This window comes from Limulus polyphemus, unplaced genomic scaffold, assembly GCF_000517525.1.
Source record: "Limulus polyphemus unplaced genomic scaffold, Limulus_polyphemus-2.1.2 Scaffold2062, whole genome shotgun sequence".
Lineage (NCBI taxonomy): Eukaryota > Metazoa > Arthropoda > Merostomata > Xiphosura > Limulidae > Limulus > Limulus polyphemus.
Genome location: NW_013667672.1, coordinates 21626 through 35352, shown reverse-complemented (window position 1 = coordinate 35352; position 13727 = coordinate 21626). Strand labels below are relative to the sequence as shown.

At 34.6% G+C, this 13727-nt stretch overlaps 1 protein-coding gene across 1 annotated transcript; it reads right to left on the bottom strand.

The window, feature by feature from the left end:
- Positions 1-5077: 5077 nt before the first annotated feature.
- On the bottom strand, positions 5078-6148 carry LOC106465822 (knob-associated histidine-rich protein-like). The gene has a single exon (XM_013926057.1). It carries the CDS (start codon positions 6146-6148, stop codon positions 5078-5080), a length of 1071 nt encoding a protein of 356 aa, XP_013781511.1.
- Between the last annotated feature and the right edge of the window lie 7579 nt (positions 6149-13727).

Genomic DNA, 13727 nt, shown 5'->3' with positions numbered 1-13727 from the left:
GGTTATACCGAGAAAGTTACGAGAACTTGTGGTTCGTCAATCCCATGATAGTTTAACAGGAGGACATCTCGGAGTTAAGAAAACATTGAGTCACCTTCGACAGAGATTTTACTGGATAGGTATGCGGCAAGATGTGGAAGAATGGTGCAGAACATGCAGTACATGTAGTGCTAAAAGAGGACCCAAGCATAAGGGACGCCCACCTTATGAAGAGTTGCCTGAGAATGTGTCAGAGTTTGTGAAAGTGTTATCAGAAAGGATGGATGATATTCATCATCAAGTGTGTTCAAACTTGAAAACGTCTGCTAATTCGGTGAAGTTATTTTATGATAAGAGATCTACTTAAGTCAGCTTTGTACCAGGAGACAAGGTGTGGTTGTATAATCCCAGGAAGACCAAAGGGAAGTCTCCTAAGTTGTCTTCTACAAGATCCACTATGTCATATGGGCCTTCCCGGTCTCTCAGACGTGACTTTCCAGATAAAATGTAGTCGGCGAGGTAAGCCAAAGGTGGAGCATGCCAACAAGCTTTGTTGTTATCACGGTCCAGGACATTTCAGTTGGGACGAAGTGAACAACAGAACAAATGACACTGCTGAAGACGTGTCACCTGAAAAAGCCACTGTCGAAGAAGAAACTCTACTCAGTTTTGAGAAGGGAAACAGTGAAGCCCTTGATGAAATTGCTACCACTGATGTTACTGTTACCGATGATAGGACATTTCCTGATGAAGCAGATGAACCCCACATGAAGCAGAAGCCAACGAGATGGAGACCAATACGGAAGAAGATACGTCCCGTAAAATTAAGAGACTTTGTTGAATTGCAATTTTGTGTTTGTAAATTCTGTACATTTAATTAAGTTATTGTTAATTGTTTATTGGTTTAATGTAAGTAGCTATTGTTCGGGACCAACAATACTAAAGAAGGGGCAGTGTTACGACAGCGGAGGTCAGGTGACGCTAGTAACACGTCATAATCTCGATGCTTCGTGAATCCTCTGGAGGTTACTAGATTTTGGTATTCTTTTATATATAAGACGGTCAAGACGTGACGGCAACAATGTAATGCTGTGTAACTGAACCGTGGACAGAGAGAGAATATTGTTGAGTCGAGAATTATAGCGTTTGTTACAGCGCGACTGTGGAAATTAAGTGTATTGCAAAGTTGTATTCAGAAAGAATAAACCAGTTTTATTTAAGAAAGGACTTGTATCGCCAAAGTTTCTTCGGAAAGAAATTATACGAAAAATTAACTAACGAACGGAGGCGTAACAATATTATAACAAAAACCGAAATCTGAAGCCTTTCTTTACGATTTTGGAAGCCTTAGAATGTCTGGCGGAAGACCAGTCACAAAAGGGAGACACTAGAAGAGAAGCAGACAATCTTGCAAATAAGATGCAAGAGCTAGAATTTGTTCTTATGTTGAGCCTTTAGGATGAGATTTTGCAAAAGTTTCATAGAGCAAGTTAAGTTCTGCAAAATGAGGATGTGAACTTAAAAACATCCACAGATCTGTAGGGGTCATTAGCTGACCAACTGCACACTTCAAGAGATGACTTTGAAAAATGTGAAGCAATTGCAAAGAAAATACTGCCAGATGTTGATTACAATGCAGCTCAAACTTGCAAACGTATCAGAAAGAAGATATCCAATGACGGAGATGCACCAGAAGTAAATCTGAATGCCAAAGATAAATTTCGTATCACCACTTTTTTACACAATTGTTGACAAACTAGAAACTCAGATGAGAAGGAGAGGAGAGAAATAGCGGACATATTTTCTTGTCCAAGTGATGTGCCAAATAATGTCATTTCATCATCTACTGAAACTGAAAGGTAATCTCAGTGTTGTCAAAAGCTAATTGATGCTTATCCAGATGACTTGAACACTAATTTCTCTGCTGAGCGTCAGCAATTTCACTTATATGTGTGCCATAAGTTCAGTGCAACAAAAATTGTAAAAATCAGATTCAGTCATGCTGAACTTTATAAAATAATTGTAGAAGACAATATTGAGTTTGCCTTTCCAAATGTAGAGATTGACTTGCGTATATTTTTAACATTAATGGTCACAAATTGTACAGCTGAGTGTTCATTTTGTCAGTTGAACCATATTAAAAATCCCAACAGAACAACTATGCGACAAGACAGATTTGTTATGCCAGATTAGTTTTGAGGACTTGATCAAAGACTTTGCAATTAAAAAAGTAGGAGAAAACTTTTAAAGTATAAATAAAGTTATAAGAAGCCAACAATAAGCATTATTTTGCATCTTTTGATCCATGTATGTTGAATTGCTATGTATCTTCCAGGCTAGAAAGCAATGGACAAAAAGATGTTTTGTTCGTACAAATAATGATATTTCTTCATTAGAATTTCTCTTTTCAAAAATTGACCACCAACATCGATTTCTGTCGAAAGAATCGTTTTCAATAATTTTTTGTATTTTTCCCTTATAACAGTTTATTTAAAAATGAATAAAAAGTGTTGAAATTTTGAATTTGTTCATATTGCCCTAGTTATAAGTAAATAATTTGCTTATATTGCTTACTGCTATTTAGTGTTAAATAAATAAAATTCAAAAACAGGTTATATTTAATATAGTTGTGGGGTCTGGTCTGGAAGAAAACTGAATTTTTAATCTATTATTTCACATTCAGCACTTATTGAGTCTTGATGTCTTGTCAGTTAGACAATGGAAGGGTCAAGGGGGGAACCATTGTTTGGCTGTGCTAAGGGCATCAGTTGGCCTTAATCCGGCCCTGCATTCAATGCTACGTAATGCCCATGGAATTTGAAAATCGTATCGATTTTACTTACGAATGATAAACTTATATTTTTTCATAGAAAGGGATCTTTCATAAACTAATTAAAACTAACAAAGTCAAAAGAACAAAATAGCTGAAAACATAAAAAGCATTATTTATAAATAAATATTTCTATTTTTTATTACTTGTAACAATTGCTAAAGTATTGCTTTAAATTCGATGACGCGGAACCCACTTTGAGACTAATAATGCTTGGAGACGGCTTGAATGAGTAATGAAGAAAAACTTTAATATAAGTTTAACATAATAGCAAATGCATAAAGTTTTGACAAGGTTTTGTCATCATCAGACAATTGCTATTATATTAAACTTATATTAAAATGTTTCTTCATCACACATTCAAGCCGTCTCCAAGCATTATAAATATTACTCTAGTATTACAATTTCAATAAATCAATGCATAGAAATTGGTGAAAACTCTGTGTACAACGTCTCTACGAAAGAATTATTAAGACAATATCTACAAAGTTAAGAAATATAATAATAATAAGATTGAAAAAGTCATAGCAAGTGCATAAATAGAGTACAAAAGATATTGATGTCAGAATAAACTTCTAGAAAATGAGCTATTAAATGCAGGAACCAAACTAGACACACCTCTCTCAGCATCTACTCAAGAATTTCAACTTCAAATACAATTAACTGTACAATATGGAATAGTATATTCAATTTTGTCTCCGCCTATTACCGTCACTATTTTCTCTCCTATTACTGGAGAACCTTCCTGGACTACTCCAGATACACCACTACAAGTTAAAGAGTATAGCAGATGAGAACATCACCCAATCCAAACAACGACATACTATGTATGAAAGGTACCATGAAAGGTATACCAAGCACAGTTTGAAATAACTTCCAAGGTGAACTGGTAAATTAGAGAACAATAATTTTTCATCTTGCTGCACATGTAAAAGGACTAGCTTTGTTTTACCCACCATCATGCCCCAAGTTGGAAAAAAAACGCGGCCTAGCTAAATAATGAATGTATATTTGATGTAAAATTATTATCGATGCTATAAGTGTAGCTACCAGTTTGACCGCCAATTTTGATTTCAATCCTTTAAGTGGCATGCTCAATACTTTTTGGCCACACCTTTTTTTTTTCACACCTAAGGCGTTTTTTATTAGATTCAATAGTGTATGAGGGAGGATATGTTAACAAGATTAAAGCAAAGTAAGTGTGCATTTATCTTTAAGCGAAACTGTTCAGTTGATAATGGAAGTTGAATTAATTAAAACTGTTGATAAACAGATAAATTCAGCTTTCAGGAGTTATGATGTTATCAGATCAAATAGTATAGAAAATTAGAAACATTTATCTGATGGAGATCCAGAAAACCCACAGGATTATTTAGACAACTGCTTTCTGATAATACAAGAAACAAACTTCTTAACAAACGACGTTTCTGCTGCAACTTAAAACATATATATATTGTTACGACAGCGGAAGTCACGTGACGGTGGTAACACGTGATGAGTTTCTAGAAGGATCGTGAAGGCCCGAGTGTTTGCCAGACGCCCTCTATTTTAGTATATAAGCCCGGCAAATATAATTTTGCAGATAGGGAGATATAGAGACAGATAATCGAATCAAGTCGTAAGTAAAGTGCGTGAGTCGTTGTGAATCATAGCGTGTGTTTAAGTTAAAGAGACTGTGGAAATTAAGTGTATTGCAAAGTTGTATTGAGAAAGAATAAACTAGTTTTATTTAAGAAAGGACTTGTATCGCTGAAGTTCTTCCGAAAGAATTTTTACGGGTAATTAACAAATGACCAGAGACGTAACAATATATTGCCAGGAAATGCAGACACAAATATGTAGGATTTAAAACCTACTCCCAAAAGATGACACAAAAAGGGAAGTACTATAATTGTGAACCATAGTTTCTAAATTATTGTTGTTGTGTACTTTCGTTATCTTGTGAATAATTACATATAATTTAAAGATACGAATTAAGGGCGTAAGAAATTAAATTTTATTTTAGCAGATTATTCTTACTTTAACCATGATAAAATTTAATAGTCATCATCTTCTCATCTATATTACAGATTATTTGTGCAGAAATAAGAAAAAAAATGTTGTAAATACTTTATATATGTTGATTAATGATATCTAGAAGGACTTAATCTTATCACTAAATAAATAAGTTGTCTCTTTGCTACCAAATATTAGAGCAATTACTGTTCAAACCTTGGTAGTAGTGAACGTTGTTCATCGATTTCCCTATATAGCTAGACATTATATTTCCTAAGATACAACTTGCCTATCAAACCAAGCCTTGAATGCCTGACATTGAAGTGGTGTAAACCCAGGAAAATCTTCCCAACGATAATCGTCTCTAGAACTTAACAATTGCTTATTAGGCTCCTTATCTTCATAACGTGCTGTGTGCTCACTACTCTTTAAAGACTCTGTCTTACAGAATGTTTTAGTTTCTTCTTTTGAAATGAATTCCTGTTGTTCTTGCTCTGTTTCTTTTGATTTTAAAGATGAAAAAGCAAATTTCTGGGGTGATTCCAAAACAGGATGTTTAGTGCTTTGAAGACTTTTATGACTGGACCCTTCTGTCTTGCATATTTCAGTTTCCATTTCAATAGAGGTTTTACTTTCTTCTCTTGAAGTGCTATGTTTTTGCTTTCTTTCTCCTTTTATGGATTTTAAAGATGAAAAGGCAGATTTCTGCGATGATTTCGAACCAAGATTTTTAGTACTTTTATGACTGGATCCTTCTATCTTGCCGATTTCATTTTCCGTATCATTAGAAGTTTCACTTTCTTCTCTTGAAGTGTTATGTTTTTGTTTTTTCTCTTCCTTTTTGGATTTTAGAGATGAAAAGGTAGATTTCTGGGATGATTTCGAACCAAGATTTTTAGTACTTTGAATACTTTTATGACTGGATTTTTCTATATTGCAGATTTCATTTTCCGTATCATTAGAAGTTTCACTTTCTTCTCTTGAAGTGCTATGTTTTTGTTTTTTCTCTCCCTTTTTGGATTTTAGAGATGAAAAGGTAGATTTTTGGGATAATTTCGAACCAAGATTTTTAGTACTTTGATTACTTTTATGACTGGATTTTTCTGTCTTGCAGATTTCAATTTCTGTATCATTAGAAGTTTCACTTTCTTCTCTTGAAATGTTATGTTTTTGTTTTCTTTCTCCTTTTTTGAATTTTAGAGATGAAGAGGCAGATTTCTGGGATGATTTCGAACCAATATTTTTAGTACTTTGAAGACTTTTATGACTGGATCCTTTTGTTTTGTAAATTTTATTCTCCATATCATTGGAGGTTTCACTCTTCTCTTTTGAAGCACGATCCATTTTGTTTTCTATCGTTTATTTTAGATTTTGAACATGAAGAGACAGATTCATGGGAAGATTCCAAAAAAAGGACTTTCAGAACTTTCAGTTATTTCATGACTGGACAAATAATAATACAAATAATAGTTTCCGTATTATCATTGGAGGTTTTACTTGGTTCTTTTGAAGTGCAGTTCTTATGTTTTCTGTCATCTGTTTCAGATTTTAAAGATAAAGAGGTAGAATTAATACTATTATGCCTGGACCGTTACATTTTAAAAATATCAGTTTTGTTACTATGATCGTACTATCAGACCATCGTTATAAGATGGGTTATTAAATTTAAAAAACGAAAAAGAGAAAATAATGAAACTAATTATTTTTACAATTTGGTTAATTTTTACAGAAGGTTTGACTCATTACAATGGCAGAGACCTAATATAAAACATAATCTAGTTAACGCCAAATTATCGAAGAATCTATCGAAAGTGTTGCCGAGATACAACAAAACAACAATGTTTAAAATAACAATATATATATATAGAGATAGATAACAATGCCCTATACTGAAGATCTGTACAAGCGGTTCTAAACATATGAAACTTAAAAACGGCAAAAATACTAGCAAGGTAACGTTTTCGTTTTAAATTGTTTGTCTGACGATGCTAAGCTAACTCAATGAACGAAGCAAATAATATTATTTTATCTTAAATCTGAATATTATTTTAAAGTTTATTTTGCACAGTATCTCCTTTAGTTAACACCAATAGGTTCGTGACTTCGTTATCAATTAATTAAGTGAGAATAGATAGCTGTTCCAATACCTTTTTAACGTTGTTTAAATCAAGGAAGCCATCCTTATCTTTAGTTACAATCTGTATATAGAAAAAAAACTGCTAGCTTTTTAAAATATATATGTTTCTATAGGCTTATTGGTTTACTTTGCGTAAAGAAACTTGGCAACTTAAAAGGACGAAAATATTATGAAGATAAGTTGAAGCAGTGTTGTATTTTTAAGTAACGACAAAGCATATTCGCCGAAATGCATAACATTCACTCGTCTAATGAAACGAAGTTCTGCGAGATACAATTACAGCTTACTTGCGACTTGAATACTGCATTACAATCTTCTTATACGTATTATAGATGGAAATATAATAAAAATGAAACTAAATGAAGTGATGATTAACAGGATAAAAATAATAATGTTAAATTAAAAACAATGAACAATCTATGAACTTAAAAATACTATCTAAAATAAATAATTCATATTACCTTATATTTAAACGATTTTGAACACTCAAGTTACCTTGAAACCCACAGCCGAGGTGGTGGACATGTATCATAACTATATTTTAACATTGTTTTGCGGTTCATAAATAGTGTGATACCACCGAACATTTATTGCTTTCTGGAAGGGTAAGTAAAAGCCTTTTCTGACGCAAATATTCAGGCATTTATATCATAAAGACGTATTCAAACCCGGGAAATATATTTTCCAAGATTCCCAGTTTACCCCTGAAGAAGAAAGGTTCACCTTTCGAAAACGCTCGGGTTGTACGTAATGGCATAGGAAAACAAAGAAGTATGGACCATCTATTTGTTTATTTGAAGTTAAGCACAAAGCTACACGATGGGCTATCTGTACTCTGCCCACCACGGGTATCGAAACCCGGTTTCTAGCGTTGTAAGTCCGCAGACATACTGCTGTGCCACCGGGGGTAGTATGGACCAACCTCATGAACTACGACAAACTAGAAAGACAAACCTGCAACAAGTTGTACCCCATCTGTGGTAAACATAATACTGCATTTTATAACAGGTGAGGATCCACGAACACAAAGATCAGTAGCAAAAACCTTCCATATCTCCCAGGCAACAGTACACAACATATCCAAGAAGGATCTCTGCGTGGAAAAGCGAACAAGTCACGTGTACACAAAATGTTTCCATAATATAACCAGAAATGGAAGATCAACTGCATAAAACCATATGAACGGCTTATGGCCAGGGGAAAATGGCAGGACATAGTTATACTTGGTAAAGCTTATATGTACTTTGAGAACTATAACTATTCTGTGCCACTTTTAATTTAATATTATTAACTTACTATAGTCATTGATGTACCTTTTTTCCAGAACATATACTTCTATTCCTTATACCACTCATAACATCTTGTACTTAGGTCTGATTTCCTACCTAATAAGTTTTTATCACCAACACCGTTTCTTCATGTCAGAGCCTTTTTCTTCATCTATCGCGACTATAAATCAACTTAAATAATTTGCCAGCTGTTTACGATCTAAAAAACTGACATATGTTAGTTCAATCAACCTTTATTTAATCCTGGGTTTTAAACTTTCACCGCAACATTAACCAACGCAATATTTAACAGTCATACTACGTTCATCACTTCTTTACATCAGTATATCACACCACGTGGTTTTCAACTCTATTTTAATTCAAAAAAAATTTGAATCTAAAACACTTTGACCTTGATGCGTCGTCTAATCCACAAAACTTTTCTAAGTGTGAAAGAAGAGATATCTCATCAGAGAACGTAAACACTGACTGAACTGTGCTATAATATTAAATCGAAAGTCCATCCCAACTTATATCAAAGAGAAATCACCTACTTATTCATCAGCATCATGTTCACTGCCCAACCAAAATATTAGATGCTTCTAATATGCAATTTGATCAATTACATTGTGTGTGTGTGTAGTGTGTAACCTTCGTAAAAGTATTAAACTACTCACTACGCTTCAAAAGAAATTTGTTGTGGTGTGCAACAGAATTAAAAAATGTTAAATCACATGTATGCTGTAAGAAAGGACTTGCTGTCCTGCATTTCTATCCCTCCCGAAAAAACAATTTAAGTGGTTCAGTTCAAAGAACACAGATTATTAGAAATACACTATGTAGTCCAATGATTTATGTTACACACGAGTTCTCTGTGTTTTCTTACAATTGGTATGATAATGATGTGGTGATAATATCATAAGGATATGAGCCCATTCTGTCTTTTTCAACTGTGTGGGCTACTACGAGTAGTGTAATGATATGAGGTCACTTTATTCTCATGTTTTAGTTTCCATTTACCACTCATAATTCGTGTTATTCTTTTGGTACAGGACAGCACCAACTGTGTTCTGTCCTCTTAGTTAATATGCAAGCTTTTCAAAATTTCCGTTTCTTCTTCAGTTCAGTTTGGACACAGAACTAAATTCCTTAACCTTTCCTTATTCTCTCTGTTCCCTGGTTAACTAATTATACATTAACAGTATGCTCTTGCTGAACGATAGCTTGTGATGTTCCAAAAGAGAAAGCTATGTAAGCTTCACTCAAGTTTTAACATTTTTCTTATTTTAGGAGCTTCCAGAACTATTGGTTTAACTTGATTTTGCTCTAAGTTTAATTTTCATGGTCTACTTTCATTGTAGTTTTATTTATTTTTTAACTTATAGGTAGAGGCTCATCCAGGATTGGCAAGAGATAGCAAGTGAAAGCCAGTAAACGCTTCTTGTTCAAATCTACCTTACCAGTTCAATACACTCATTATATTTGCCCACTGTTTTGTTTCATTATGTTGTATTTGTGATTTGATTGTTTTTGTCTATTAAGGACTGTAGGTTTTACATTTTTGTGTGTTGGCTCCTTCTGTGCAATGACTTCAGAGGTCATAAAGGATCCATACTCCGTGATATAATATTCGTCTAATTTACTTTTAGCGGGCCACAACTAACTGCTCTGTATGAAATCTGTGCATCGAGATATACCACACGTCTCGTAAATACCCGAGCATTATTTCCAATCTATTTTACCCCGTTATGTTGGATTTTTAAACCTGATAAAAACTGGCTTTTCATAATGACAATTCTACCATCCATCACTCTTATATCATCTACATTTAGTTTGAGGAGAATGAAATAGACTTCATCTTTCTCCCCTTGCCACTGTTGCATATCTGCTTGTTTGTTAATTTCCGGTATAATTTCTTTCCGAGGAACTTTTGCGATACAAGTCCCTTCTTGATTAAAACTAGTTTATTCTTTTTCGATACAAACTTTTTATAATTCACAGAATTTCCACAGTCACTTTAAACTTAACCTTTATAACACACGCTATAAATCACACACTTTGCTTACGGTGCCTACTGTTCGCTTGACTCAATTATCTATCTCTTCACTCTATCTATCTCTGCAATCGCGCTGGTTTTTCTCGCCAGACTTATATACTAAAAAAGATGGCGTCAAGCAAACACTCGGACTTTCGCGAGGTTCCCCGATAAGTCATGATCCTCTAGAAACTACAGCGCGCATGCTCCCAGCGTTGCGTGACTTCCGCTGTCGTAACACCACTATAACCCCCATATCACAGTCATTTGGGATTTGCTGTAAAGTAATATCCAAGCACATAATCCAGTACCACTACGACCAAACTTAAGACACTTCGAAGAGCTACTATTTGAAAGATAGAGAAAGATCAAACCTATTATCTACCAGAAGAAATGGTGGGTCAACACGCTATTATGACACAAGATCTATTTTATTTTGGCTGGGAGCGTATTTTTGAAATTATGCAAGCTTCTTTCTATTGGTCTACTTGTCACTACAAGTCCAGTAAACTCGTTATAAACAGAAAACTAGTATAGCCACTGAAACAAGGGCTGAAGTAATATATCACGTGGCTTCCAGCAACATAGTACAAACAGTGGATAATATTAAAGACAAACTGTTATCAATCGCAGCAACATTAACAAATATCAAGTATCATTAAGGAAGATCACAAATCACACACATTGTATATATGCACATACATATATAATGCTGTCAATTAGTATATGTTCATTCATGAAAATTTATGTGTGTGTAAATATTAATGTCGCGTTTTGGAACACTTTCATTAACCACCCTCCAAAAATCGTACATCACATATAATAGTTAAATGAACCGCCTAAACGTCACGTTAGTGTAGCCCATATAATGTATAAAGTTTCGTATACTCTAATCCCTCATATTGATGGCACACGACAAGACACACATTCGGCATGTAATGCTGTTTGAATACAAGGGAAACAACGCCTCTGTAACCACAAAGAATATCAAAGAAGTTTATGGAAATGTTTTGAACGTTCGTAAGTGTCACAGATGGTTCAGCAAATTTAGTTCAGGTGACTTTAACATTAAAAATTGTGATGGCAGGAGCCGACATGTTGGAATTGAGATTGATACTCTGAAGACGCTTGTTGAGTCTAACCCAAGGCAACACACTCGTGAAATGTCACTGAAATTGCATGTCTCTCATGAAACAATATGTAAACATCTAAGGAATATGGGACAACTCCATAAAGAAGGTGTTTGGGTGCCTCACGAACTCTCTGATGATTATAGTTTCCAACGTGTGAACGTTGCTTCGTCTCTTCTGGCGCGTGAACCATTTTTGAACAGAATTGTCATCACTGATGGAAAATGGATTCTCTATATGAATATTAAACGCCAAAAAACAATGGCTCAGTCCCAGACAAAAACCATTTCCGACCCCAAAACCTGGACTCCATCTGCAGAAAGTGATGCTTTGCGTTTGGTGGGACATCAAAGGAATAATGCATTTCGAACTCCTCAGTCCACAGCAAACTGTCAATGTAGAGATTTATAGTCGGCAACTGGAATGTTTAAATCAAGCCCTTCATCAGAAACGCCTTTCACTCATCAATCAGAAAGGTGTTCTTCTGCACGTCCTGTGGCACGTTCGATGCAACACGAGATTATGGAGTTTGGTTAGAAAGTTCTCACCAACCCACCATATTCTCCAGATATGGCACCATCAGATTACCATATTTTTTGTTCGCTGCAACACCATCTTAATGGGAAAACGTGTGCAAATTTGAAAGGTGTTAAAAAGGGCATCGACATTTTTTTTGCTTCAAAGCCAAGTGATTTCTTTAATCAGGGCATTAACAACCTAATTGTAAAATGGTTTGTATTTAATTATGCACAAAGCTACACAAGGGCTATCTGTGCTCTGCCCACCAGGGGTATCAGAACCCGGTTTCTAGCGTTGTAACTCTGCAGACATACCGCTGTGCTACTGGGGGCGATTGTAAGATGGTAAAGCATCATCGATAAAAATGGAGACTATTTCATTTAAAAAGCAAGCATGCTTGGTGATAGAATTTGAACCCACAGCTAATAGATTGCAAGTCAGCTCCCCTAGGCACCAAGCCATGCCAGATCTAAAATAAATTGGTGAATATGACAAATTGGAAAGTATCCATATACATATATACTTTACTGAATTGACTACTTTATCAGAAATTGGATTAGAACATAAAATACAAAGATTAAGTATGAGTGAGTCCAAATGTCCTAGTGTACAATTTATGCCTAGGTCCCTTTGGAGAGCAGAAATGTCACAATCTTCTTCTGTGGGGTCATTTCTTTCTTTTCATTTTTACTTTAATGATCACTGTCTACCATAGTTCCTCTACTTTTAAAATGCCATAAAAGGAAACAAAAACTGGATGCTCATACCAAAGGACAATGCCTCAGTGGTTTGGCTTTAAACTAAAATGATTGACATTAATATTCAAACCAGATAAGTTGGGAGGGAATCCTTCATAAACAATCTGATCACATTATACTCATGATGGCTGTGCCCACAGCATGACACCATCTGGTCCAAGATGGCCACATCCACAAGATAATTCAAGAAGGCTCTGCTACCAAGAAGAATCTCTATCATGATTGGTTATGCCTATATGTAAGACATATAGGGTGCTATTTTGTTCAATAGGGATGTGCCACGACCAGAGAGTTTATTCAAGAAGACCACATACATAGTAGCCCATGTGATGTCAGGAGGTCAACTGGATGTGATTTAATTATGCACAAAGCAAGGTTATGTCAAGGTCGGAGATCATACTAGTCTAATACTCTCATACAAGTAATCTTGCACAAAACAATCTGACATATTTACAAAATACTAAAACTTGCAGCTGACATAATGAATGTGTTCATACAAACATATCAGTGAACTATATCTGTCAAATGATATAAAACTACTATATAATGTCAAAAATATGGACATTTATACATTCAAAAATGTGAACATCTATACTTTGTACATACAGGTTGTCAACTTGGAAATATGGCTCGGGAACATCTGTATTACATCAAACAAGATAATACAGATTAACTGATGAAACAGCATTATAACTATAAACAACACACAGTTTATGACTTAAACATGCACCCACCAACATCCAACTTCCTAGGTAGTCAATCTACAAATTTTGATAAACATAGCCATATGAAATTTCTAATAACTTTAATTAAAATTTCTTTCCTTATTCAAATTTGATCATCATTCTTATTATTAGTAGTACCTGCTTCTTAAGTACATTTCTTCCAAATCTATTTTAATATTAGACTTAAATGTACGACGCTTCAATTTAAAAACTCTCAACTAGTGGATATTTATCTATGCTACATGATAATGTTGTGTTTTTAATGCTACTAAACATCATACCTATTGATGCACTTTTCTCAGTGCGACCTCTAAAGAACAATCAGCAGATACTAGAAGTTCAGAAAACAGA